Here is a 23,414-nt window from a genome sequence, read left to right as displayed (position 1 = left end):
ATTTTGTGGTTTTTCCGGGAACGGTTGTATTGTAAGTCAAGGGAGTAGTTATGCCAGATCATCCAAGCAAGAAAGGTCAAGGCGCAGTCATCCAATCTTTGGTTCCCAACAGATAAAAAGGTAGACTATTGAATTTACTTTTTAGAAAGTAACTACTAGTTTTAAATATTTTACATTGGATTGGATTTTTTATATTATATACAAATTATGTATATTGATAAATATTTAATTGATTTTGTTAGAAAATACTGTATGTATATTTCTAATCTTTTTCAGTATATTGTACCTATACAGTTCATTTAACAATGTAATGCAATTTGCTAATCCTTGAATGTTGTTATTACCAACTATTAGGATATAAAGAAATGAAAGTTAGACATTACAATCAAACTTGTAGTCATATTAGATATGTTTTCAAGGTCAATCAGAGATATATTTTAGATAGATAGGTCATCTTCGAAACCTTCAGAGATCTTTTTTTATGACTATTAGACATGTCTGTTCCTGGCAGCATCAGTCTACTTCAGAGAAGATATGGGCATTGAAGAAAATGCATATGGAGTTAACTTTCATTGTGGCAAAAGTTAGCCACTGGGCAAGAAAGTGCCCTCATATTGACTGCTGACAGTATGCTGTCCAAAATGGACAAGCAGGATTCACATACACACACACACACACACACACACACACACACACACACACACACACACACGGGGGGGGGGGGAGGGGGGGGACTGCCAATCCTTGCCAAGACAAGTGTGGTTGCAGCTTTGGCAAAAGGCATCCTCTGAGACCAGGACAATAAGGCACCATTGCTGAAGTGGCTTTGCAATCTGGAAAAGGCACAGTGCCCCTCCCTTCAAAGGTAGCTGAACAGGCAGGGGGCTGATGGCTCCAGATGTGCAGTGGAACAGTAGCTACAACAGTTATTCTTGGAGGAGTAACTAGGCTGACTGAGTCTGGCCTCTCAATGGCAGAGTGGCATTTAATAAAGAAGATGAAGCCACCCACAAGCCAAGAGGAATGGGATGCTGAGATGAAGCCACCCACGAGCTGAGAAGAATGGGAAGCCAAATTCCAAAAATACCAGAAATTTCCAGAATTTAAAATCCTGGATCATGACATGACACTGGCAGAATTCAAGTTTATCTGGTACATGGAATTCTTGCACTGAATGTGGGTTTGAGCTGTAGTCCTTGTATACATCCTGCTTCACAAATGAGTCTGTCAGATATGCTAAGCCTGTAAGATGAAGATGATGTCCCAATGTTGCAGAGAAACCTTGAGTGACAGAGCTGGGCAGGAAGAGGAGGTGATATATTTGGACAGAGAGACCAAATCAGATGGCAGAACAGCAAGGCATATAGGCATGGGTAAACAGGAAGTATCTCGTATTTGAAAGCTGCCAAGTTGGTGAGGTAAGGTTAGCTGTGGCTTTTCCTATTTCCCTGATCTCTCAGGTTTTTGCCCCTATATCTGGCTCTGTGTTTTTTATTTAATAAGACCATTTAGAAATTTGTCTACAGTTGTTATTTGCATTTCCCTAATGATTAGTTATGTTAAACATTTTCCACACATCTGTTTCCCTTTGTACATTCTTGTTTGAGGAATTTCTAATTTGGGTCCATTGTAAAATAAGGGTTTTTGTTGGGTTTTGCTGCTCAGTTTCCTGCATATTCTGTTAATTTTTTGGATGAATAGCTGGAACACATTGTCTCTGCTTTGTGTGTTGATTGATTGTTTCTTCTGCTGTGCAGAAGCTAATTTAGTTAAATATACTCTGTTAGTCTAGTTTAGCATTTGCTGACTGTGCTATTAGAGAATATCCCCAAAATCCTGTCTAGCCCAATTTCCCGAAGTCTCTTTACTGTATTCTGTTGTAGTAGTTACATGTTGAGATGTATAGGTCTAGTTAGACATCAGCTTTCCCAGCCCCATTCATTGAAGAGATTTCCATTCTTCAGTATATTCATTCCTACTGCCTTTGTAAAACAAAATAAAACAAAAAAACTCAATTGATTGTAAATGTGTGACTTTGCTCCTGCGTTCTGAGTTCTGTTCCATTTTGTCTAGATAATGGATCTCATCTTATGTTCTTTTGCTTATGGGTCTTTATAGTACAATTTAATCTGAGTTATTATAATTCTACCAACTTTGCTCTATTTTCTCAAGGTTCTCTGACTAATTGGACTCTTTCTATAGTTCTGTACAGTTTTCACAGTGCTTTAAAAACTTTTCTATTCTTTTTCAGAACATAGCTGAACTAATGTAGCTACCTGAAAAACCAAGGAACTAGAAGCAAGGCCCTGTCTGAAGGTAGTACAGTGGGGTGAAACCCACTCATGGAAGCAGAAAATGATATTATATCCCAAGCAGAAGACCACAGAGAGTTCTCTCTATGGCATCCAGGGTTTTGACCTAGAAATAGTTTGGAAAAATAGGGAACTTGTATTTACAAGAAACAAGAGAAGCAAGTTCAAATTCAAATGAGGTCCTAGAAGCAGAGGCAACATTCCAGTGTATGGAAGATATGTGTAGGCAATAGTCCCCAGGGTCATGATAAGCAACACTCAGGTAGTAATCAGATACAGGCAGGATTAGTGATGTCGTATCTCTTTCAGGGTTGACAGAGCGGGAGGCAGAGGTTCACCAAGGAATCATATGTAGGAGGACCTGATGGGGAGGATATCTTTCCATAGGCTTTAAATATGTGTTCTCTGATTGGTTGATACATAAAGCCATTTGGCCTATGGCAAGGCAGCTTAGAGGCAGGTGGAAAATTCAAAGAGAGAGACAGGAAGAAAGCAGGGGAGACACCAGTGAGCCGCCCAAGGAGCAACATGTAAGGGGATGCAGGTAAAGCCATGGAACATGTGGTGATATATAGATTAATAGTTATAGGCTAATTTAAGATATAAAAGCTTGCTAGCAAAAGGCTTGAGCCATGGCCATACAAATTTTAATTAATATAAGCCTGTGTGTTTACTTGGGGGATGTAAGTGGGAGAGATTTGTCCCAACCGTGGGCCAGGTGGGACACAGAAAAACTTCATCTACAAGGACCTGCTTGAGATCTCCCACTAGCAAGGCCTATTTTCCCGTTTAAGCTCTTTTCACCCCTCATGGGGCAGCTGTCCATTCATTAAGCCTTCTGAAGAACTTCCAAACACTAATGTGAGGCAAGCTGGCAGATGGCATGGTTAACCTCCACTGTTTTAGTATTGTGAAGAGCAAGGTTCCCAAGGCTCACACGACTGACCAAACCTGAAGCCTTTCTTGCTCAGGTCAAATCAGGCTCTGACTTGGTACTCTTCTGAGGAATCCAACACGAGGGATGTTAATCCTTGAATAGATAGAGGCCTGATTAGTGAGTGATATTAATCCTTTAATAGCCTGGAGACCTGATTATTGTTTTCACAACAGGTGTGCTCCTTCCTCTGATCCCACAGACAAGAGCCCATTGTCTAAGCTCAGTCACATGAGAACCTTACAGCTGAGCAAGTGTAGGTATCAGATGTCATATAGGTGAGGCCTCCTGGAGCATGTGGGATCCATCTTGACAGTCTGGGGGGAATCCATAATACCAGAGAGCAGATGTCACCTCCTTCCCTGGTCCCAAAAAGGACCTGTCACCTCCTAAAATCTCTCCCCTCCCTTAGTCTCTCTCTTTACTTCCCTCTCCTTCAAAAAGCACAGGAACAACATGCCACCTTGTGAACTTTATTGCAGGGAGGAAAAAGGTAGTGAAGCTTGCTTTAAAAATAAGCCGGTAGATGGAGACTTTGAAGGAGAGATTTAGATGGATAAATGAGGGACTGTATTAGGTTTGTTGAACAATGGAGCTTCTGACATGCATGTCCTAATCTTGGTAGAACTATGAGCATGGCCAGTATGGTATGGAATGTATAAAATGAGCATACACATTGGAAAGATGGAGAGATGATCTGGAGACAGAAGTGTCTTTAAGTATACTTAAAGATGGTATTGGATTTTAACCCTTAGGAGGACTCTTGAAACTGAGGAATGCAGCTCTAGATTATGGAAAAGGAAAAAGAAAAGGTATAGCCATAGCCAAGGGCCTAGCATGGCATGGAAAATCTTAGCTTGATCCCAGTGAAATCATGTAAAATGGCTGATATTTAGAACCATAAGAGCACATGCTTCTGTTGTAATCATTTATGGCATCAGTATAAAGCTCATTCAAGGGTACATAAGCAGCAGAAAGGAAAGAAAGACCCAGAAGAGCAGGTGAGGTGGAAGTCACAGAGATCAGTAGGTGGACGGTCAGACAAGCATTCAAGTAGGGGACAGGTAGAGAGAAAAAATAGGTGAGGATCCTGGAAGAAGGCGAGAGATACTGACAGACAAGGAGACAGGAAGCACTCAGAAGGGGATAAACAAGGAGGGAAGAAAGAAAGGAGTGTGAGCAGGTGGGCTGTGGACAAGAATGAGTGACAGAAAAACAAAATGGTAGGCAAAATGCCATTGGATCTGTCTTTGTCCTGAGAAGATTATTGGAGCTTTTTGAGACATAGATGAATCCCATTTTTAGACTTTAACACCAGTCTTGGTACGGGGACCGGGATCCTGTTGGGATCTGGCAGCAGCTCAAAGCGGAGCAGAGTCAGGGCCACAGCCACCTTCAGCTCATTCATGGCAAACTGTTTCCCAATGCAGTTCCTGGGTCAGAAAAGGATAGTAAAATTAGTGGCCTCAGGTTCTGTTCTGAGCTGTGCAGGCATTGTCCTTTTGGCCCTAGCATAGAACTGGGCATTCAGGACACTCTTTCATGGGATTCAGCCTGACCCCCTTCCTTACAGGTCTCTGCCCTGGTGCCTGATTCTTGCTGTCCTTTCTTTTTCTTTTCCTTTCTTTCTTTCTTTTTTTTCCTTTCTTTTTTTTTTTTTTTTTTTTTTTTTTTTGAGACAGGGTTTCTCTATGTAGTTTTGGTGCCTGTCCTGGATCTCGCTCTGTAGACTAGGCTGGCCTTAAACTCACAGAGATCCACCTGGCTCTGCCTCCCAAGTGTTGGGCTTAAAGGTATGTGCCACCGCCACCCAGAGATTTCTGCTGTCTTAATCTTTCACAAATAGATCTCTTTTCTGAGACTGACTCCTGCTTTGAGAGTCAAGGAATCAGCTAGTCTTTGCCTAGTTGACTCCCTCATTAAGAATGTCTGATTCTCCCAGTGTAGATTCCATTGAACAAGGCAACATGGAGAGGGATGGATCACACTCTTGGGAATTACTGTTTAGGGGGAAAGTCTCTATAATCCTAACATGGAGTTGGATGCTGATGGAGAAGTTCCTGGAGGACATACCAGGTTGGAGAGCCTCAAGCTCTTGCCTACCTGCCTCCCACTCATTGGTCAGGCTCCTGCTTCTTCTCAGTCTATGCTCTCTAATTCTATCCCAGGGATGTCCCTGTGTGCTGCCTTCAGTTTCCTGTCCTAGACTTCACTGGTCCCCTAATCCCTTCTCTTCATATTTACCCTCTCACCCTTTCAATCTGGTAGCATAATGTCTAGATGTCTCAAATGCAGCCACACTCCTGTGAGTGGCTGTCTCCTCAACTCTTACCTGCCCAGCCCTTACTTTCTGTCTCAGCAAATGTTGTAGAGGCCAAGGAGAACCTGTCTGTCTGTCTGTCTGTCTGTCTGTCTGTCTGTCTCTGTCCCTCTCTCTGTCTCTCTCTGTCTCTCTGTCTCTCTCTGTCTCTCTGTCTCTCTCTCTGTCTCTCTCTCTCTGTCTCTGTCTCTCTCTGTCTCTGTCTCTCTCTGTCTCTCTCTGTCTCTCTGTCTCTGTCTCTGTCTCTGTCTCTGTCTCTCTCTCTCTCTCTCTCTCTCTCTCTCTCTGTTTCCGCATGCTCAAGGCTCAGAACAATGAGCAGCTAGCCCTTATCCTTCTGCCCGCTATTTCTCTCTTGGACACTAGGCACCAAGGTCACAGCATAGTCCAGGGACTAGGACAGTGCCAGGAATGTGGATCATTCTATTAACTTCTCAGTAAGGAAATGAAAGTATCAAAGAAAGACATGTCTATTTCACACAGGGGTGGCTGATTCTGTAGACCAGCTTTCTGTTCTTGTTGATGAAGCAGAGGCAGAACCCTATGTCTCCATGTTTCTGTCACAACATAGGACTTGGCACAGAGAAAAATAACTTGAATAAATGATTTTGTGTGTAAATTTAGCTAATTTAAAAAATAAAATGCATTCGAATATACAAAAGGTGAATATTTTAAATAGTAGTTGAGCAACCTGGTACTCCCCTTTCCGTTAATGACCTCATCACTGATCCCTAAGAGGAACTGTTCACCCCTAGGTAAACTCATTCTAGATCAATGATATGCTTACAGCCTGTTCTGTGAAAATTGATTCAGCATGGCAGAGGTCACAGAATTGTGGACACAGAAAAGCCTTCCTTTTCTTCATTACTTGCTGGGAAATCCACTTTCCACAATAGGATTAGTCCTCCAGTCTTCATTTATTATCGCAGCAGCTCCCTGGACTATAACTTTTAAGCTCAATAGCTATTTCAGGAGTGTTTGTTAGTGTTGGGTCAGAGATCAAAATTGTGAAGGAGAAGATTCATTGATGTCCATCCCACCATAGTGGGCTCTGTACTTTTCCAAACATGGCTTCAACAAAGTTCTAAAAACATGAAAATCTTTTTATACTCATCGTTGTGACCTCTGCTGAATCAATTTTCACAGAACAGGCTGTAAGCACATTGTTTATCTAAAATGAGTTTACCTAGGGATGAACAGTTCCTCTTAGGGATCAATGATGAGGTCATTAACAGATAGGGGAGTATCAGGTTGGTCAACTACTATTTAAAATATTCACCTTTTGTATATTCTAATGCATTTTATTTTTTTAAATTAGGTAAATTCACACACAAAAGCATTTATTCAAGTTATTTTTCTCTGTGCCAAATCCTATGCAGTGAAAATTTTCTTGGGTTAGAAATCAAAATTGTGTAGGAGAAGATTCATTGGTGTCCATCCTACCACAATGGGCTCTGTACTCTTCCAAACATGGCTTCAATGTAATTCTAAAAACATGAAAATCTTTTTATACTAATTGATGTGACTGATTGGGGAATTAAACAGAGTGCTGGAATGGGTAGAGAATGATGGGGACATATATTCATCCTTTAAGAGATCTGACAGATGAGGAAAAAATGCCCAAGTCAGTTTACATGGGAGAACCTAAGTATGAAGATTCATATTCTAGAAATGGTGAAAATGTCAACAAACACTGAAGTGTGATACACATACTGACACAAATTTATAAGACTTTTGGGAAAAGTAGTCTGCCAAAAACCCATGTTGCCACCTTAAATACCAACTCTGTAGGGCACAGAAAATGTATCCCACCCACAAACACCTGAAGACATCATGTAGTAACCTAGGGAATCACAAAGACTAGATATATACCCGGAGACTACCCTTTTCTATACTTATTCCACACAGTGGGCACTTCACCTTGGTCCTCCTGAGAAGGGCAAGAATGAGTGACTGTGTCGGGGAGACTCAGGTGCAAATCGAGAAGGGTCAAACACCTGCAGTGAAAATACCAGGGCCAGGTCAGGTAGGAGCCAAACTTCTGTTTTCAACTCGTAAGGGAACCAGATGTCCGGAAGTGAGAGGAGGAGCAGGTATCGGTCCTGAGCCATCTTCCCCTGACTTCTCCCATTGCCCCTTTACCTCTGGAGCAGGTATCGGTCCTGAGATACCTTCCCCTGACCTTCTCCCATTGCCCCTTTTACCTCTGGGTTTGGCCACACAGTTGGGTTGTGATGAAGGCCGTAAAAGGAGAGCAGGACTGGGATACCTGTGGAATGAGTAGTACAAAGAGAGACTGGTTATGCCTGTGGGGTAGGGCACTTGCTCCCTTATTCAGCAGAGACCATGTATATGCAAATGGCACATGTGCTGGAAATCATCGTTTTGTTATAGGGAAATAGGGTGGACCAGGCCAAGCACTGTGCACAGGCTAGTTGCCAAAAGCCATGAACCTAGGTGTGAGAACAAGGAAGCATTTGAAAATCACTATTATATTGAGTGAAGTGATAAATCTCTCTCATCAAATGTCTTCCCTGAGCCTTTGCCACACTCAACATTCGCAAGCAACTTCCAAAACACACTGTTGTATACCCATTTGTCAGCTGAGATTCTTCACTCTCAGCAAGACTGATTATCTTTTCTTGTTTACACAGCTTCAGTGTGGCAGAAGGGGAAATCACACCCAATGATCTGGTGAATATTTTTCTGCCATGATGTGGGACTAAGATTTAATGATCATTTAAACTATTCCATCAACTTGAGGTATCCTCAGACAGTGGAACACATTTTATCCATGACTTGGGAGTCCCTGAACTTTCTCCTTTGCCTGCACCCATAGAAAAAAAAAATGCATCTTCCCAGGACTTACCTAATTCTCTTTTGAATCAAGTAATAATTTAACAACCAATGCCTAAAGGCTGGAATTCAATATAGAGGTTGGTTTTTATTTACTGAGATTTTGCTGAATTCTAACTGTATGTAAAGCAATTCATGCACTACATTCTAACTTAAAGTAAAAAATCCCTTCATCACTACTGATAAGAAATGGGATAGTCATTAGAGATTTCACTAGTTCGGAACTCCTAAAGAAACATGGAATTCCCATTCTTCTTTGCCTGGCTGAGTTGATCTGGGAAGCCCATACCTTTGGGCAAAGAGCGTCCATCTGGGAAGGTGATAGGTGTGCTGAGATCTCTGCTCACAGTTGGTACAGGTGGGTAGAGCCTCAAGGCCTCCTTGATGCACATGGTAGTGTAGGGCATCTGGTCCAGGTAGTCCCTGAAATAAGGCCAATCTAAAAGTAACACCGATGACCAGGAGTTCCCCATTATCAGAAGGCAGAAATCTCTTTTATCCTGAACTCCCACTTACCAGGTGATGGGAGATCCATCTCCTAGAAGACTCTGTACCTCCTCCCTGCATCTCTTCTGGTGTTCAGGTTGTGTAGCCAAAGCATAGAAGATCCAGGAGATGGCACTGGCTGTGGTGTCATGGCCTTCAAACATGAACGTATCTACCTCAGCACGAAGGTCCTTATCAGATAAGCTGCTTCCATTTTCCATCTGGAAAAGGCCACAGATGAGAGAGCAATGTTTGTTCCTCAATCTATGATTCTAGGTCAAGTATCAAGCCTTTGATCAGGTTTCACACACTCACTCTGGCAAACAGGAGGATGTCCAGGAAATCCAATCGCCTTTTCTTCTTAATCTTCTCTAGCTCTCCCTCATCCTGAAGCTGAGCCTTCCTCGATTTGATCACTTGGTCTATCCAAGGACAGTAGTTACCAGGTAGAGATAAGAGCAGAGTTCCCAAGAGGCCCATGTACCCTCTTTCTCAACCTCTGTTCCCCCTAGAGGCCAGGATAAATATGGTCAAGGGTTGGGTAAGGTGTAAGAGTCTAGCACATCTGATAGAGATCAAGCTGCCCCTTGGGATAACAACTGGGGATCTTTTTCAATGCTGATATGATGGATTTCATTTAATACCACCAATGTGATACCCCAGGTAACCACTGCATGTCATCCAACACCCTACATCTTAGCTTCCTTGTACTAGGAAAGTACCCAACATGAATTCATCTTACATCCTTCAGGACCAAAGAACGTGAATCTGCCTCAGATATCATGGCTAGCCTCTTTAGGCTGAGCCTGGTAAAAGAGGGGAGAGAAAAGAAAGAAACAGAACCTGTGTGATCATGGGCAAGTCGGCAGGCATTTTTGGCCTGGCAGCCATTAGAGGACACACTGTAGATGGTGTCATTCTGGTGAAACATGTTCCTCACACGGTAAAAAATGAGAGAGTTCAGATCCTCAACTGCTTGGATGTAGGACTGGTATTTTCTGTGAACACAACATAGTGACAATAAGGAGATATGACCCAGAGACAGAGTGGTAATTCCCTTAATTTGGACAGAGATAACACTAAAACTCATGTTATTAATGTCTTTTTTTTTTTTTGGTTTTTCGAGACAGGGTTTCTCTGTGTAGCTTTGCACCTTTCCTGGAACTCACTTTGTAGACCAGGCTGGCCTCGAACTCACAGAGATCCACCTGCCTCTGCCTCCCGACAGGTGTACGCCACCACTGCCCGGCCATGTTATTTCTGTCTTATACTCTTGTAACCACCATGTCTTCAGAAGATAGCATGGCCATTCAGGCTTCCATCGTTCTGGGAATCCATGGTACATCTGAGGCATGGTGGTGTCTGATCTAGAGTTAGAGTTTGGCCTAATTTCTTACTGTATAAGGAAAGATCTTGTGTTTTGTGGTTGTTAGTATCTAAGGTGTTCCATCTGCTTCTTGGGTAACACCACACTAGTTGGCAAGACCAAAGACCCTATAGTTCAGGTATATTACTCACTTATCCAGCTGGACACTGCCCTCATGGCTGAAGGCACACTTCATGATGGTGTCCAAGGTCATCAAGGAGATGTGTCGAAAGATCTCCAGGGTGGAATCCTGGCCAACCATCTGTTCCCATTTATCCTGTAATGGAAGTAGAGACCTGACCCCAAATCTTCAAGAAGGCTGGTACTGACTGGACCAGACTCATTCTCTGCACTCTAGATACCATTTTTCTGACTCCCTGTACCAGATGATGTGATGGCTGATTTCCATTGTCAGCTTGGTTGGATTAAGAAACACCAAGGGGACTCCCTGGTAACTCACAGGATATTCCAGCTAGGAAAGCAGGTAGGCTAATTGTGGACTTTTACTTTCTGTCTGCTCCTCCATATTAATCCCCCAGCTCTGCAACAGAACATCTCCTGCAGCTTCCCCTCTTCCCTGCCTCCATCTCTAGTGGATCCCATAGCTCTTCCACTCCTAAACTTCCTTCCCAACTCCAGCTTTATCCCAGCCCCCAACCCCAGCAGGTACTACCTGGGAACCCACTAGCTACTCTAACCAGGGAAGCAATTGGGCTAGCTACAGAACTTTGCCCCTTCCTCTGTTCCTCCAAGTCCAATCGCCTAGTATCATGCCCAACTCTTAAGTAGACATGCTGCTGTGGCTTCTCTTCACTCTCTGCCCCCCATTCCGAGGGGACTAACTAAGCAGATCCTAGTAGAACACCTGCTTTCCACCCCCTCTTGTGAAACCCCTCCATCATCCCCAGCTCATATACCATTCCCAAGTCCCAATACCTAGAAACCAATTTTACCTGGAACCCCCAGTGCCCACACCTATCAGGACCCAGAAGATTTTCCTACAGGCAAAACACAGCCACCACACACTCTTAAGAACCACAGAGGAAACAGAAACTAAGGAACAAAACACCTACTCAACAAAATCAAGACCAGATAAAAGCAACTAGAATTATAATCTTTATAACCCCAGAAGTCTAGACACCAGAGTAAAAATATAGTCAACAACAGCCAGGACAATATGTCTCACTAGAGCCCAGCAACCCTACCACAGCAGGCCCTGAATATTCCAACATAGTTGAAGCACAAGTAAAAGACCTTATGAATATGATTTGATTCTTTAAAAGGAAACAAATAAATCCCTTAGAGAAATCTATGAAAACACAAATGAACAATGGGAGGAAATGTACAAAGTAAATCAAGTCCCAAAAATGGAAATAGAATTAATACAGAAAACCTAGACTGAGAGAAGTCTGGAAACGAAAAGTTTAGGAACTTGAACAGGAACCAGGGAGATTCTACATTCACCAATGAAATACAAAAGGTGGAAGAAAGAATCTCAGGCACTGAAGACACAATAGAAGAAATGGATGCATCAGTTCAAAGAAAATGTTAAATCTAAAAATTCTTTGGCACAAAACACACAGGAAATCTTGGACACTAGGAAAAGATCAAATCTAAGAATAATAGGAATAGAGGAAGTAGAAAAATGTTGGTCAAAGTCATAGATAATATTTTCAACAAAATCAAAGAAGAAAATTTCTCTGTCCTAAAAAGAGAGATGCCTGTCAAGGTTCAAGAAACATACATAACATCAAATAGGCTGGACTGGAAAAGAAAGCCCCATCAGTACATAATAATCAAAACAGTAAACATACAGAACAAAGAAAACTTATTAAAGGGAAGACCAAGTAACATATAAAGGCAGACTTCTCAGTGGAGACTCTAAAACCCAGAAGAGCCTGGAAAGATATTCTGCACACTCTAAAAGACCAATAATGCCAGCCCAGAATACCATATCTAGCAAAACTTTCAATCACCACAGATGGAGAAAATAAGGCGTTCCATGATAAAAAAAACAAATTTAAGCAATATATTTCTGCAAATCCTGTCTTACAGAAGGTGTTAGAAGGTAAACTTCAAACTAAGAGGTTAACTACATGAGAAAAGAAAAGCCCACAGGGAATAGATAATCACAGACCAGCAAAATCAAAACAGGAGAAACAGACAGACACAGACACCCACACTACCCCCACCAGCAGCAGCGACAGCAACAAAGTAACAGGAATAAAAAAAATTATAGGTCATTGATATTGCTCAACATTACTGTCTAAATTCCTCAATAAAAGGACTAACAGAATGAGGCAAAACAGGATCCATACTTCTGCTGTATCCAAGAAACAAACTTTAACATCAAGGAAAGACATCATCTCAGGGTAAAGGATTGGAAAAAGATATTCTGAGCAAATACATCTAAGAAACAAGCTGGTGTAGCCATTTTAATATCTGACAAATAAATTTCAAACCAAAACTAATCGGAAGTTATAGGGAAGGACACTACAAAGTCATCAAAGAAAAAGTCCACCAAGGTGACACTGCAATTGTTAACATCCATGTCCCAAACACAAGAGTACTCAAGTGTGCAAAAGGAACCCTATTACAGTTTAAATCACATATTGACCCTTACACATTGATAGTGAGAGAGTTCAATACCTGACTCTCACCAATGGACAGGTCATCCAGACAAAAACCAAACAGAAAAATTCCAGAATTTACTGATGATATAAACCAAATGAATCTAACAGATATTTACAGAACATTTCGCCCAAACACAAAAGAATAGACCTTCATATCAGCAGCTCCTGGAACTTTTTCCAAAGTTGACCATATTAAGATATAAAGCAAGTCCCAAGAGATAAAAGAAAATCTAAATAGCACCCTGCATCCTATCTGACCACCATAGGTTAAAGCTGGATATTAACAACAGAAACAACAGAAAGCTTACACATTCAAAACTGAACAATTTTCTACTGAATGAAAAGTGTGTCAAGACAGAAATTGAGAAAAAATCAAAGACTTTCTAGAATTGAATGAAAATGAACACACAATATACCCAAATTCATGAGACAGGGTGAAAGTTGTTCTAAGAGGCAAGTTCACAGTACTAAGTGCCTACATAAAAAATTGGAGAGATCTCATACTAGTAACTTAACAACACACTGGAAAGCTCTAGAACAAAGAGAACAAATCATACTCAAAAGGAGTAGGCAGAAATAAATAATTAAACTTAGGGCTTAAATCAATAAAATGGAAACAAAGAAAAAATGAAAAGAATCAAGGAAAAAAAGAGGTGGTTCTTTGAGAAAATCAATAAGATTGACAAACTCTTATCCAAATTAACAAAAGGCAAATTAACAAAATTAGAAATGAAAAAGGGGACATAGCAACAGACACTGAGGAGGTCCAAAGAATAAGAATATACTTTAAAAACATATACTCCACCAGATTGGAAAATCTAAAAGAAATGGATAATTTTCTCAATACATACTACTTATCGAAGTTAAATCAAGATCAGATAAGCTATTTAAACAGAACTATAACCACTAGTGAATTAGAAGCACTCATCACAAGTCTCCCAACCCCCCCAAAAAAATCCTAAGCCCACTTAGTTTTAGCACAGAATTATGACATACTTTCAAAACACAGTTAATCACAATACTCCTCAAATTATTCCACAAAGTAGAAACAGAAGGAACATTGCCCAATTTATTTTACAAAGCCAGTTATTTATTCTGGTACCCAAACCACATAAAGATACAACAAGGAAATAGAATTACAGACCAGTTTCCCTTAAGAACATGAATGCAAAAAAAAAAAAAATACACAATAAAATACTTGCAAACTGAATCCAAGAACACATCAAAAAATCATACACAATGATCAAGTAAGCTTCATCCCAGAGATGCAGGGGTTGTTCAATAAATGAAAATCAATAAATATAATTCACCATATAAACAGACTGAAAGGCAAAACCACATGATCATCTCATTAGATTCAGGAAAGGTCTTTGACGAAATCCAACATCCTTTCATGATAAAAGTTCTGGAGAGATTAGGGACACAAGGGACATACTTCAACATAATAAATGCTGTTTACAGCAAACCAATGGCCAACATCAACTTAATGGAGAGAAAGCCAAAGCAGTTCCACTAAAATCAGACAAATGGATGGAATTAGAAAAAAAAAATCATCCTGAGTGAGGTATTCCAGACTCAGAAAAACAAAATGTGGCTAATATTCTTTTATATGAGTATATTAGCTGTAAAGTCAATAATAATCAAGCTACAATCCATAGAACCATAGAGGATAAGTATAGAGTAACAGACTAAAGGTAACTATATCTTGTTAGGAAAGAGGAATAGAATAGATAAATATGAATAAAGGGGATGGGGCTGGAAAGGGACGATTAAGAAGAAGCAGCAGAAAAAGTGTAACATCTAGAGGGGATGGAGGACACCAACAAAAAAAGGTCCTCTAAATCAACATGAGCAGAGCTAATATAAACTCACAGACACTGAAGCAGCACTCACTGGGCCTGCCTGGGTCTGCACCAGGTCCTCTGATTATTTAGTATGGCTTCCAGTAAAGTGTTTTTATGAGATTCCTGAGTGTGTGAATGAGTGAGTCTCTGATTCTTGTGCCTTCTCTTGGGCCCCCTTTCTTCTGTTGGTTTGTTTTGTCCACCTTCCGTGTGACAGTTTTTGTTTTAGCTTATCATATTTTATTTTGTTATATTTTTTAAGTGAATGAATGAATGAAAACATAGCCACTAGGGTAAAGGTTAACAACTGTCATTTATACCTTCTGGGAGAGGGAAAATTAATTTTCTCCAATGAATTGATACTGGGTATATCAACCACTCCAGAGAAGGTCTCATGTGACCAACATATAATAGACTCCATAGGTTATTTTTGTTGTTGTTTTTTGGGTTTTGTGTGTGTGTGTGTGTGTGTGTGTGTGCGTGTGTGTGTGTGTGCTTTTATTTGGTTATAGTTTGATTTTTTTTCTTTTTGGGTAGTGTTTTATGCTGTGGATATCGCTCTGTGTAAATAAAGTTCTGATTGGCCAGTGGCCAGGCAGGAAGTATAGGCAGGACAAGAGAGAAGAGAATTCGGGGAAGTAGAAGGCTGGAGAGAGACACCACCAGCCGCCGCCATGAAAAGCAACATGTAAAGACGCCGGTAAGCCACAAGCCATGTGGCAAAGTATAGACTAACAGAAATGGGTTAATTTAAGATAAAAGAAGTAGATAACAAGAAGCCTGCCACAGCCATACAGTTTCTAAACAATGTAAGTTTCTGTGTGCTTTCTTGATTGGGTCTGAGCAACTGTGGGACTGGCGGGTAAGAGAGATTTGTCCTGACTGGGCCAGGCAGGAAAACTCTAACTACAGTTTTATTTTGTTTTCTTGGTTTGGATTTGTTGTTGTTGTTGTTGTATTGAGTTTTTGTTTGATTTTAGAGAAACAATTTGAAGTTGGGTGGGTGGGAGGGGGATAGGATCTGGAAGGACTTAGGGGATAGGAAGAAAATGATTAAAATATATTTAAATTTTAAATTGATTTAAATAATAAAAATAAATAAATACATTTTAGCTCCCCCCCAAGAAAGAAAGAAAGAAAGAAAGAAAGAAAGAAAGAAAGAAAGAAAGAAAGAAAAAGAGAGAGAGGGGGGGGGAGGGGGAGGGAGGAAGGAAGACCAAGGACATCATTGAGACACACTTTTGAGCGTCTCTGTGTAGGCATTTGAAGAATTGAATTAAGGTAAGAACATTCCATGGATTAGGATTTTAGACTAAATAGAAGTGGGACAAAGGAGAAAGTCAAGGAAGAGTTGGTATTCCTCTTTCTCTGTTTTTGATTGGGATCATGAAACAACTGTTCATTCTTTCTCCACCACAATAAACTGTATCCTCTGAAGTGTGAGCCAAAATAATCCCTCTCTCTCTTTGAAAGCTTCTTCTCAGGTTTTTAATCTCATCAACAACAGAAATAGCTAATATAGACATCTTTTAGAAAACTAAATGTGAAAAATATTTATAGTCTAATTCCTACTTCTCAGAGGAAAATTGTAACATTAAACATATCTTCATTTTGAATTTTGTGAATCAGTTACAACCTTTCAATTGATGAAGAAGACCCCAGAGAACCCTTCATTTTTCTGACAGATGAGTGAAAAAACTAATGGAAACTCAAATATGATAATAAAATAGTCAAGGAAAAGAAAGCCCATGGGCCTACACATGTGTTCCTAATGGGGATCATCTTGATCTAAACTCTTTTTCATTCATCAAAAGTTCTATGAGCACTATGAAGTCAGAAATTTAGAGTCATATGGGGTATGGTGGTACATCTAGTTTAGCTGTGAGAATGTGGCCCTGGCATGCATTTTATTACATGTGTCTTTCAATTCTATATAGAAGCTCTGGGTCCCAGGACAGAGTGACATCTTGGGTGGTAGACCTGGTCACTAAAACTGCCATGCCCAGGACAGCCAGGGACAGCTAATATTGTTGCCTGGCAGGATTCATGATTCATCAAGTATGCTGTTAGACTTGACTATGTACCCACTATGATTTCTCTTCTTTTCTCCTCTCCTCTCCTCTCCCCTCCCCTCCCCTCCTTTCTCTTCTCTTCTCTTCTCTTCTCTTCTCTTCTCTTCTCTTCTCTTCTCTTCTCTTCTCTTCTCTTCTCTTCTCTCTTCTCCTCCCCTCTCCTCTCCTCTCCTTCCTCTCCTCTTCTCTCCTCCCCAAATCTGGATCCTCTCTGTGGCATTGACTTTTGAGGAACCTATTTTACATAATTATTTGAGTGCTGTTCCATATGACTGTGTCTGATGGTTTCTACGTTAAAGAGTAGAATCTGAGTATATGCTATGAGTGGGTGTGTGGGCATGAGAGTGAAAGAGATGCGGGAGAGAGTCAACAGAGAGAAGACTCACCAGCATTATGTGAACAGAATCTGCCATGATTCTCACATAAGGCTTCAGGATATCATAGTGGAAAGCTGGGGTCAACATTCGTCGGTGCTGGAACCATCTCTCTCCATTCAACAGAAGCAAACCATACCCTGGACAGAGATGGTTGTGTGAATGAGTGTATGAGCAATGGTATTAGAAGACTAGGGGCAATTTGGAGAGACAAATTGGAGGAATAAGAGATCTTGGAATGGGAAGACAAATAAGGATGGAAAAAGACTGGTACTTTTCAGTAATATGTTTTCCCCAGTTGGCCTAGTACTTATGGTGTGATCATGATAGCTACAAGATAAAGATTTTAAATAGTGAGAGAAGGATATAGAAGGGCATATATGTCAGACTACGAATGTTGGTAAATAGGAGATATGGAAACACAAGGAAGAGGTTAATGTCCGGTTAGAAGAGAAATGAAATTACAAGTAAAGGATATATCTTGAAAGTAATGACTCATCTCCCATTGTTCTCAATGAGTTGATACAGTTCTTAGCAAACCCAGGTGGAGAGTGACCACAGTTGGTTTTTAAGATGGCTATACATACCAATCCAAGGAGCTAAAAATCTGTAGGAACCTTTAGGGTCTGAAAAAAATGAAGCATTAATTAGAAACAAAGAAAGATGAAGCAGCCTGAAATGGCTACAGATAAGACTAGAGAGAACCATGAAATCTTGATAACTGTCTTCCAAGTGTTGTATTAGGATTACAAACACAAGTCATCACATGTGGAACAAAATATTTTTAGTGATTCACTTTTCTATTGATATTAGGTCCCCCAGGATCAGGAGCTTCAAGATATTGTAACACGGACAAAAAATTTCCCAAGTGACTGCCCGCAGTGGCTCTGGGGGACCAAGATGCGCTTCCAACTGTTGACAGTTTGCCTCATGCTACCTCCCACTGTCTCCCATCCCCTTCTTGGCAGTTTGCCTTAGGGAGGCAACCTCCCTACACCAGAAGCTAAACATCTCTGGGATTAGAATAGCGAGTTATCGAGAAACAGGGATTATTATATCCCCAACCCCAAGGAATAAGACAACCTTGTGGTTTAACTGCAGTTTCTAGTAGCTTAGTTATCCACAATGCAGAATAGAGCAATTAGAAGATTCAAACCCAAGTAACTATGAATATGAAATTTATTTTTATTTATAACAGTTCAAAAAAATTAATTGAATTCATAGTACTATTTTAATGTTGCAGTGCTAAGTACCAAGACAGTATTAAGTAAGTACTGCTGATCATACACAAGGTTGTAAGCAGGAAAAATGAAAGGTGCTGTTTAGGCATTAGTAACTAAATTGTCATTTATTCCTGTAACTTCACAGGCCCAGATATAAACCCAGAATGGAAGATCTATGGTGGTGATGGAGTTTCACCCTCACCTGATCTTCCCAGAATCACCTTCATGTAGTCAGGGTCATACACTTGGAAGCGCATCTTGGTCCCCCAGAGCCACTGTGGGCAGGCACTTGGGAAATTCTTTGTCCGTGTTACAATATCTTGAAGCTCCTGGTCCTGGGGGACCTAATATCAATAGAAAAGTGAATCACTAAAAATATTTTGTACCACATGTGATGACTTGTGTTTGTAATCCTAATACAACACTTGGAAGGCTGAAGCCAGAGGATCTCTGGTTGGTATACATACTGTGCTACATGGTGAGTTCCAGGCCAATCTGGGATACCTTGCAAGATATCATCAAAACACAAACAAACAAAAAACAAAAAATGAACTAACATAACCTCAAGAGTAAAATGAAAATAAATCATCTCTTGTTTTAGATCTTGGTCCTAAATAAAGGGCAGAACAACCTCAGGGACATGGTGAGGACAGTTCAACAGAACCTGGGATTGGAACCCAGCTCCATTGCCTTTTAGTGCTGTCGTTTAGACCTTTGCTCTTTCCCTTGATCTGAGCCAGATGCTGTAGTCCTGTTAGCTGTACTTCCCAGAAGCTAGCCCCATAACCTCAGTTCTAGCTCATATTTCACATACTGTCTTCTCTTAAATGTAGTCAATATGTAACCTTTGTCACAAGACTCTCCCCGCAACCTTTTGCCTAGTTCTGTGCCCATTCCCCTAGAAGTGACAGAGGCTTTCTCCAGCCCCTGAACTGCTTTTTTTCTCTCCTTTCTGGAAGACTTGTGCCAGGCCCTTGATTGGTCTCTGAGGTACAGTGTGCTTAGCAACATGGAACACACACTACAGAGTATGCAGGAGGAAAGCCCATAAATAAATGGACTTTGAATAATAGAACATCTCTAGCAATGGCCTTCACATCTGCAGAACAACTTTCCTGATCCTTAGGATTTAAACCTAGAAATCATCTATGTAGGCTGCTCTTTCAGTCTGAGGTAAGCCTACAATATCAATTGTTTTGCCCAATAGCAAAGTGAGTCCCTTTAGCACACTTGGCACCCCCTGAGATTCCTGCCTGTTGTTACCATGCACAGGACAGATCCTACCATACTAATGTTCTCAGAGAAGCTCTGTGCGAGGCGCTGAGGATGAAGAGAAATGGGGCAAGGAACCACCAAGAAGTCCAGCTTTTTGGTAACAGGTGAGGTTACAACAGAAGCTGGGATTGGAACCCAGCTCCATTGCCTTTTAGTGCTATCTTTTAGACCTTTGCTCTCTCCCTTGATCTGAGCCAGATGCTGTAGTCCTGTTAGATGAAGCTGTACTCCCCAGAAGCTAGCCCCATAACCTCAGTTCTAGCTCTAGTTATATAAGTTACTCAGACTGGAAAGGAAAAGGCTTAGGTAGGACCAACCACAGCCTCCCAAGTCCAGGGCTCTCAGAACAGATTAATAGATCTGTGTGAGGAAGGAGTGTGGAGTAGAGCAGTAAAACCAGGCTCTTTTGAGCAGGAAGCCCCCATTTCTGAAGAGAGCCCAACTTGATGTGTGTCCCACCTTAAGCAGAGTGGCCCATGAAGGACCTGTGCTTGTTTTATAGCAAGCTCTGTTCTGTAAATCTGATGGCCAGTCTCTGAGATACCATCCTCCCTGCTCTCCCATTCACCTTTCCCTTCCCTTCATACCTTGTGCCCAAAGAGCCAGTGAAAGGGTGGGGATGGGAACTGCTGGGTGGCTCTGAGTAGCCATTGCCTGTGCAGGTAGAACTGGACTGCCTTGAAGAGCAGCAGGAGTAGGCTGAGCACAGAGGCTACTTGGAGGAAGCCAGAGATGCTTCCTGGGAGTCTGGTGGGGCTCAGAGCAGAGACACTCATGATGCAACAGCTTCTGGATCACTGACTGTCCCTCACTTTCACTGAACACTCTTGTGTCTTCAAGCCCCAGGAAGACTGCCCCACCTACTTATGGGAGGGAAATGGGAGTGATCAGAGCTTGATTTCAAGACCAGAGTTGATCAACGTGAACAACCTACTTTGGAAAACAGTGAAATGAAAGGCATATCAAGTGACAGTGGTTAAATGTCATTTTATCCACATAGCTCACAAATATTTGTGAAAAAGCTACAAACAGAGCAGGTGAAAGCTGACTTCAAGGAGTTCATGGTTTAGTTTACCAAAAGCTCATTAGAAGTGGCTGTTGGTTTTATTTCCAAGATTTTAGGAATGGAAAAAATTATGACAAGGAGGTAAATTGAGGAGTTACATGGAAAAAAGTCATTGCAAGCATGCTGTCTGTGCCAGCCCCCTCTGAAATATTCCCCTGATATTGTCACAGTGACTGTGTTGGTGAATAGTGTATTGAACTTAGATTCAGGAAGTTTAAGACCCAGGTCAACCTCATTACACATGCAGCCAGCAACTTAACCTCTCTGAGCTCAGTGTCTTCATTTACAATGTGAGATCATAATCTCTTTCTAGATATCTAATAAGGTACACTGTTTTTTCATCATTAAGCAAATTTCACAAGTATTCATTAAACTCGCAGTCTTGTGATTGATGACAGAAAGCAGTATTGGTGCAATAAAACTTGATAACGTTGTATTGGAGGAAGAAGTGTTGTGTTAGCTACTCTCCTGTTGTTATGATGAAACAGTGATCAAGGCAACTTATAGAAAGAGGATCCATTTGGACTTATGGTTCCTGAAGGATATGTATCCATCATGGCCGAGAGGCATGGCGGCTAGAGCAAGAAGCTGAGAACTCCAATCTTCAACTACAAGCAGAAAGCAGAAAGCAGAAAGAGAGGGTCACAATCCAATGATGGATTTTCCCAGCAAGGCTTCACCACCTTCCTGAACTGCACCACCAGGTACAGACCATGTTTTCAAAACCTGAACCTAAGGGGGGCATTTCTCATTAAAATCATCACAAATGTAGATGGATTTCTAAATGGTCTTATTAAATAAAAAACACAGAGCCAAATAGAGAGGTGAAGGCCTTATAGAGATCAGGGAAATAGGGAAAGCCACCAGCCAACCTTACCTCACCAACTCTGCAGCTTCCAAATGTGAGTTACTTCCTGTCTACCCATGTCTATATGCCTTGCTGATCTGCCATCTTGATTTGCTCTCTCCTTTCAGCTATATTACTTCCTCTTCCTACCCAGCTCTGTCACTTCTTGTCTGTCTGTATAGACCTCTAGACCTCCATGGTTAACTGCTTTTGAAATTTAAGGCATGTGCCAATATGCCTGGCTTTGTTTACAGTGTGGCGTTGAACACACAGAGATCCTGCTTGCCAAGTGATAGGATTAAAGGCATGTGCTAACATTGCATGACTTCTATGTTGTGGTGGGCTTTTTCCTCTGATCTCCAGGCAAGCTTTATTTATTAAAGCACAAATAAAATATCACCACACAAATTTCTACCACAGAAGGGAAAAACTGAAACAGAATAGAGCTAAAGGAGACAGGAAATCACCCAGGTAAAGGGACAGTCACCAATGAAGTTGGGCAGAGCATGGAATGAAAATATGTTCATATTCAGGACCTTCACTCTCACTTTTTCATGGTTTTCTAAGGTCAACAAGGAAAGTTCAAAAGCAAAAGGTATTTCAGGAAGAATTCTATAGAAGCCATCTCTCCTGAGACTGCAACTTGGCATGTTTCTTCACACACCCAAATACATTTCCTAACACACTTCCTTCATTGCCCTATATTTCATAGCTGTCTTCCTTCTTCCCTGAGCTCTGTTAGAACCCATGCATCTATGTATACCTTCAACATTCCCTGATTCTGAGGTCATTTTCCATCTTGAGTTATTTGATCTCAGGCTCATAATTGCTAATATGAACTGCACATACTTTGTTCAAAGTAATGCTCAGCTTTTGCTAGTTTTTTTTCTCCTAACTACCCTCTAAAACAACATTAAAAATGTAAACATCTCAATCTAAAGTAGAAAGCCAAGGATTATTCTGTAGCAGGCTTTCTTTTGGGCCACCAACCAGCTCCAAAATCATGACACAGGGACTTATTATTAGTTATCAATGCCTAGGCTTATCTTATGCTTATCCCATTAGCTCTTATAACTTAATTTAACCTGTTTTGTCATCTATGTTTTGCCTCAGGCTTTTTACCTTTATTTCATTCTGTATGTCCTACTCTGTGTCTGGCTGGCCCTGTGACTCTGTCTCTCTGTCTCTGTCTCTCTGTCTCTCTCTCCCTGCCTCCCCCTCCCTCCCTTCCTCATTCTCCTTCATTCTCTCTCTCTCCCCATCTCTCTTCTTGAACCTAGATTCTTCCTCCTATTTATTCTCTCTGCCTATCAGCCCTGCCTAGCCCTCTACTGCATAGCTATTGGTCATTCTGCTTTTTATTAGACCAATCAGGTGCCTTAGGTAGGCAAGCTAAAAACAAATATAACACATCTTTACATAACTAAACAAATGTATCACATGTTTTCCTGGTTAAACAAATGCAAAATAAACAAATGTAACACATCTTTGCCTAGTTAAAGTAATGTTCCACAACATTCAGCTGGTAAGATTTGCAGCCAGGCACTATAGGTCAAAACAAAATCTAATGTTAAGCATTAATGTGGAGAAAGTGAGGACTAGGCTAAGCAACTGGTCCATGTAGCAGCTTTGATTATAACAGGATCATTCCATGACAGTTATAGTTTTTTGGAGTATTTTGTTTTGTGTTTGTTTTGCTTTGTTCTGGTGTTTCAAGTAGCAAGAAGACATGGTACATTATCTACTCTATATATTGGCACAAATGTAGCTCTTACTGTTCAGAAAAGCTTCTGTGAGAAGACGTAT

General features: G+C 41.0%; 1 protein-coding gene across 5 annotated transcripts; it reads right to left on the bottom strand.

Moving 5' to 3' along the window:
* Positions 1-4,510: 4,510 nt before the first annotated feature.
* On the bottom strand, positions 4,511-20,471 carry LOC118578460 (cytochrome P450 4A12A). 5 transcript variants are annotated; one of them, XM_036179419.1, is made up of 13 exons: positions 20,283-20,471; positions 19,771-19,785; positions 18,623-18,755; positions 17,785-17,823; positions 17,210-17,337; positions 10,427-10,551; positions 9,752-9,906; positions 9,224-9,330; positions 8,939-9,129; positions 8,712-8,845; positions 7,771-7,835; positions 7,487-7,563; positions 4,511-4,679 (listed from the first exon to the last, which is right to left on the bottom strand). In XM_036179419.1, the coding sequence occupies exons 1-13, from the start codon at positions 20,469-20,471 to the stop codon at positions 4,511-4,513; spliced, it is 1,527 nt and encodes a 508-aa protein (XP_036035312.1). The 5 variants fall into 5 exon arrangements, with proteins under 5 accessions (XP_036035312.1, XP_036035313.1, XP_036035310.1 ...); XM_036179420.1 differs by lacking the exon at positions 19,771-19,785 and adding an exon at positions 19,658-19,669; XM_036179417.1 differs by lacking the exon at positions 19,771-19,785 and having other exon boundaries at positions 18,623-18,764.
* Between the last annotated feature and the right edge of the window lie 2,943 nt (positions 20,472-23,414).

The sequence above is a fragment of the Onychomys torridus genome, chromosome 2 (assembly GCF_903995425.1).
Source record: "Onychomys torridus chromosome 2, mOncTor1.1, whole genome shotgun sequence".
In the NCBI taxonomy this organism is placed as follows: Eukaryota; Metazoa; Chordata; class Mammalia; order Rodentia; family Cricetidae; genus Onychomys; species Onychomys torridus.
This window is presented reverse-complemented; position numbering and strand designations above follow the sequence as displayed.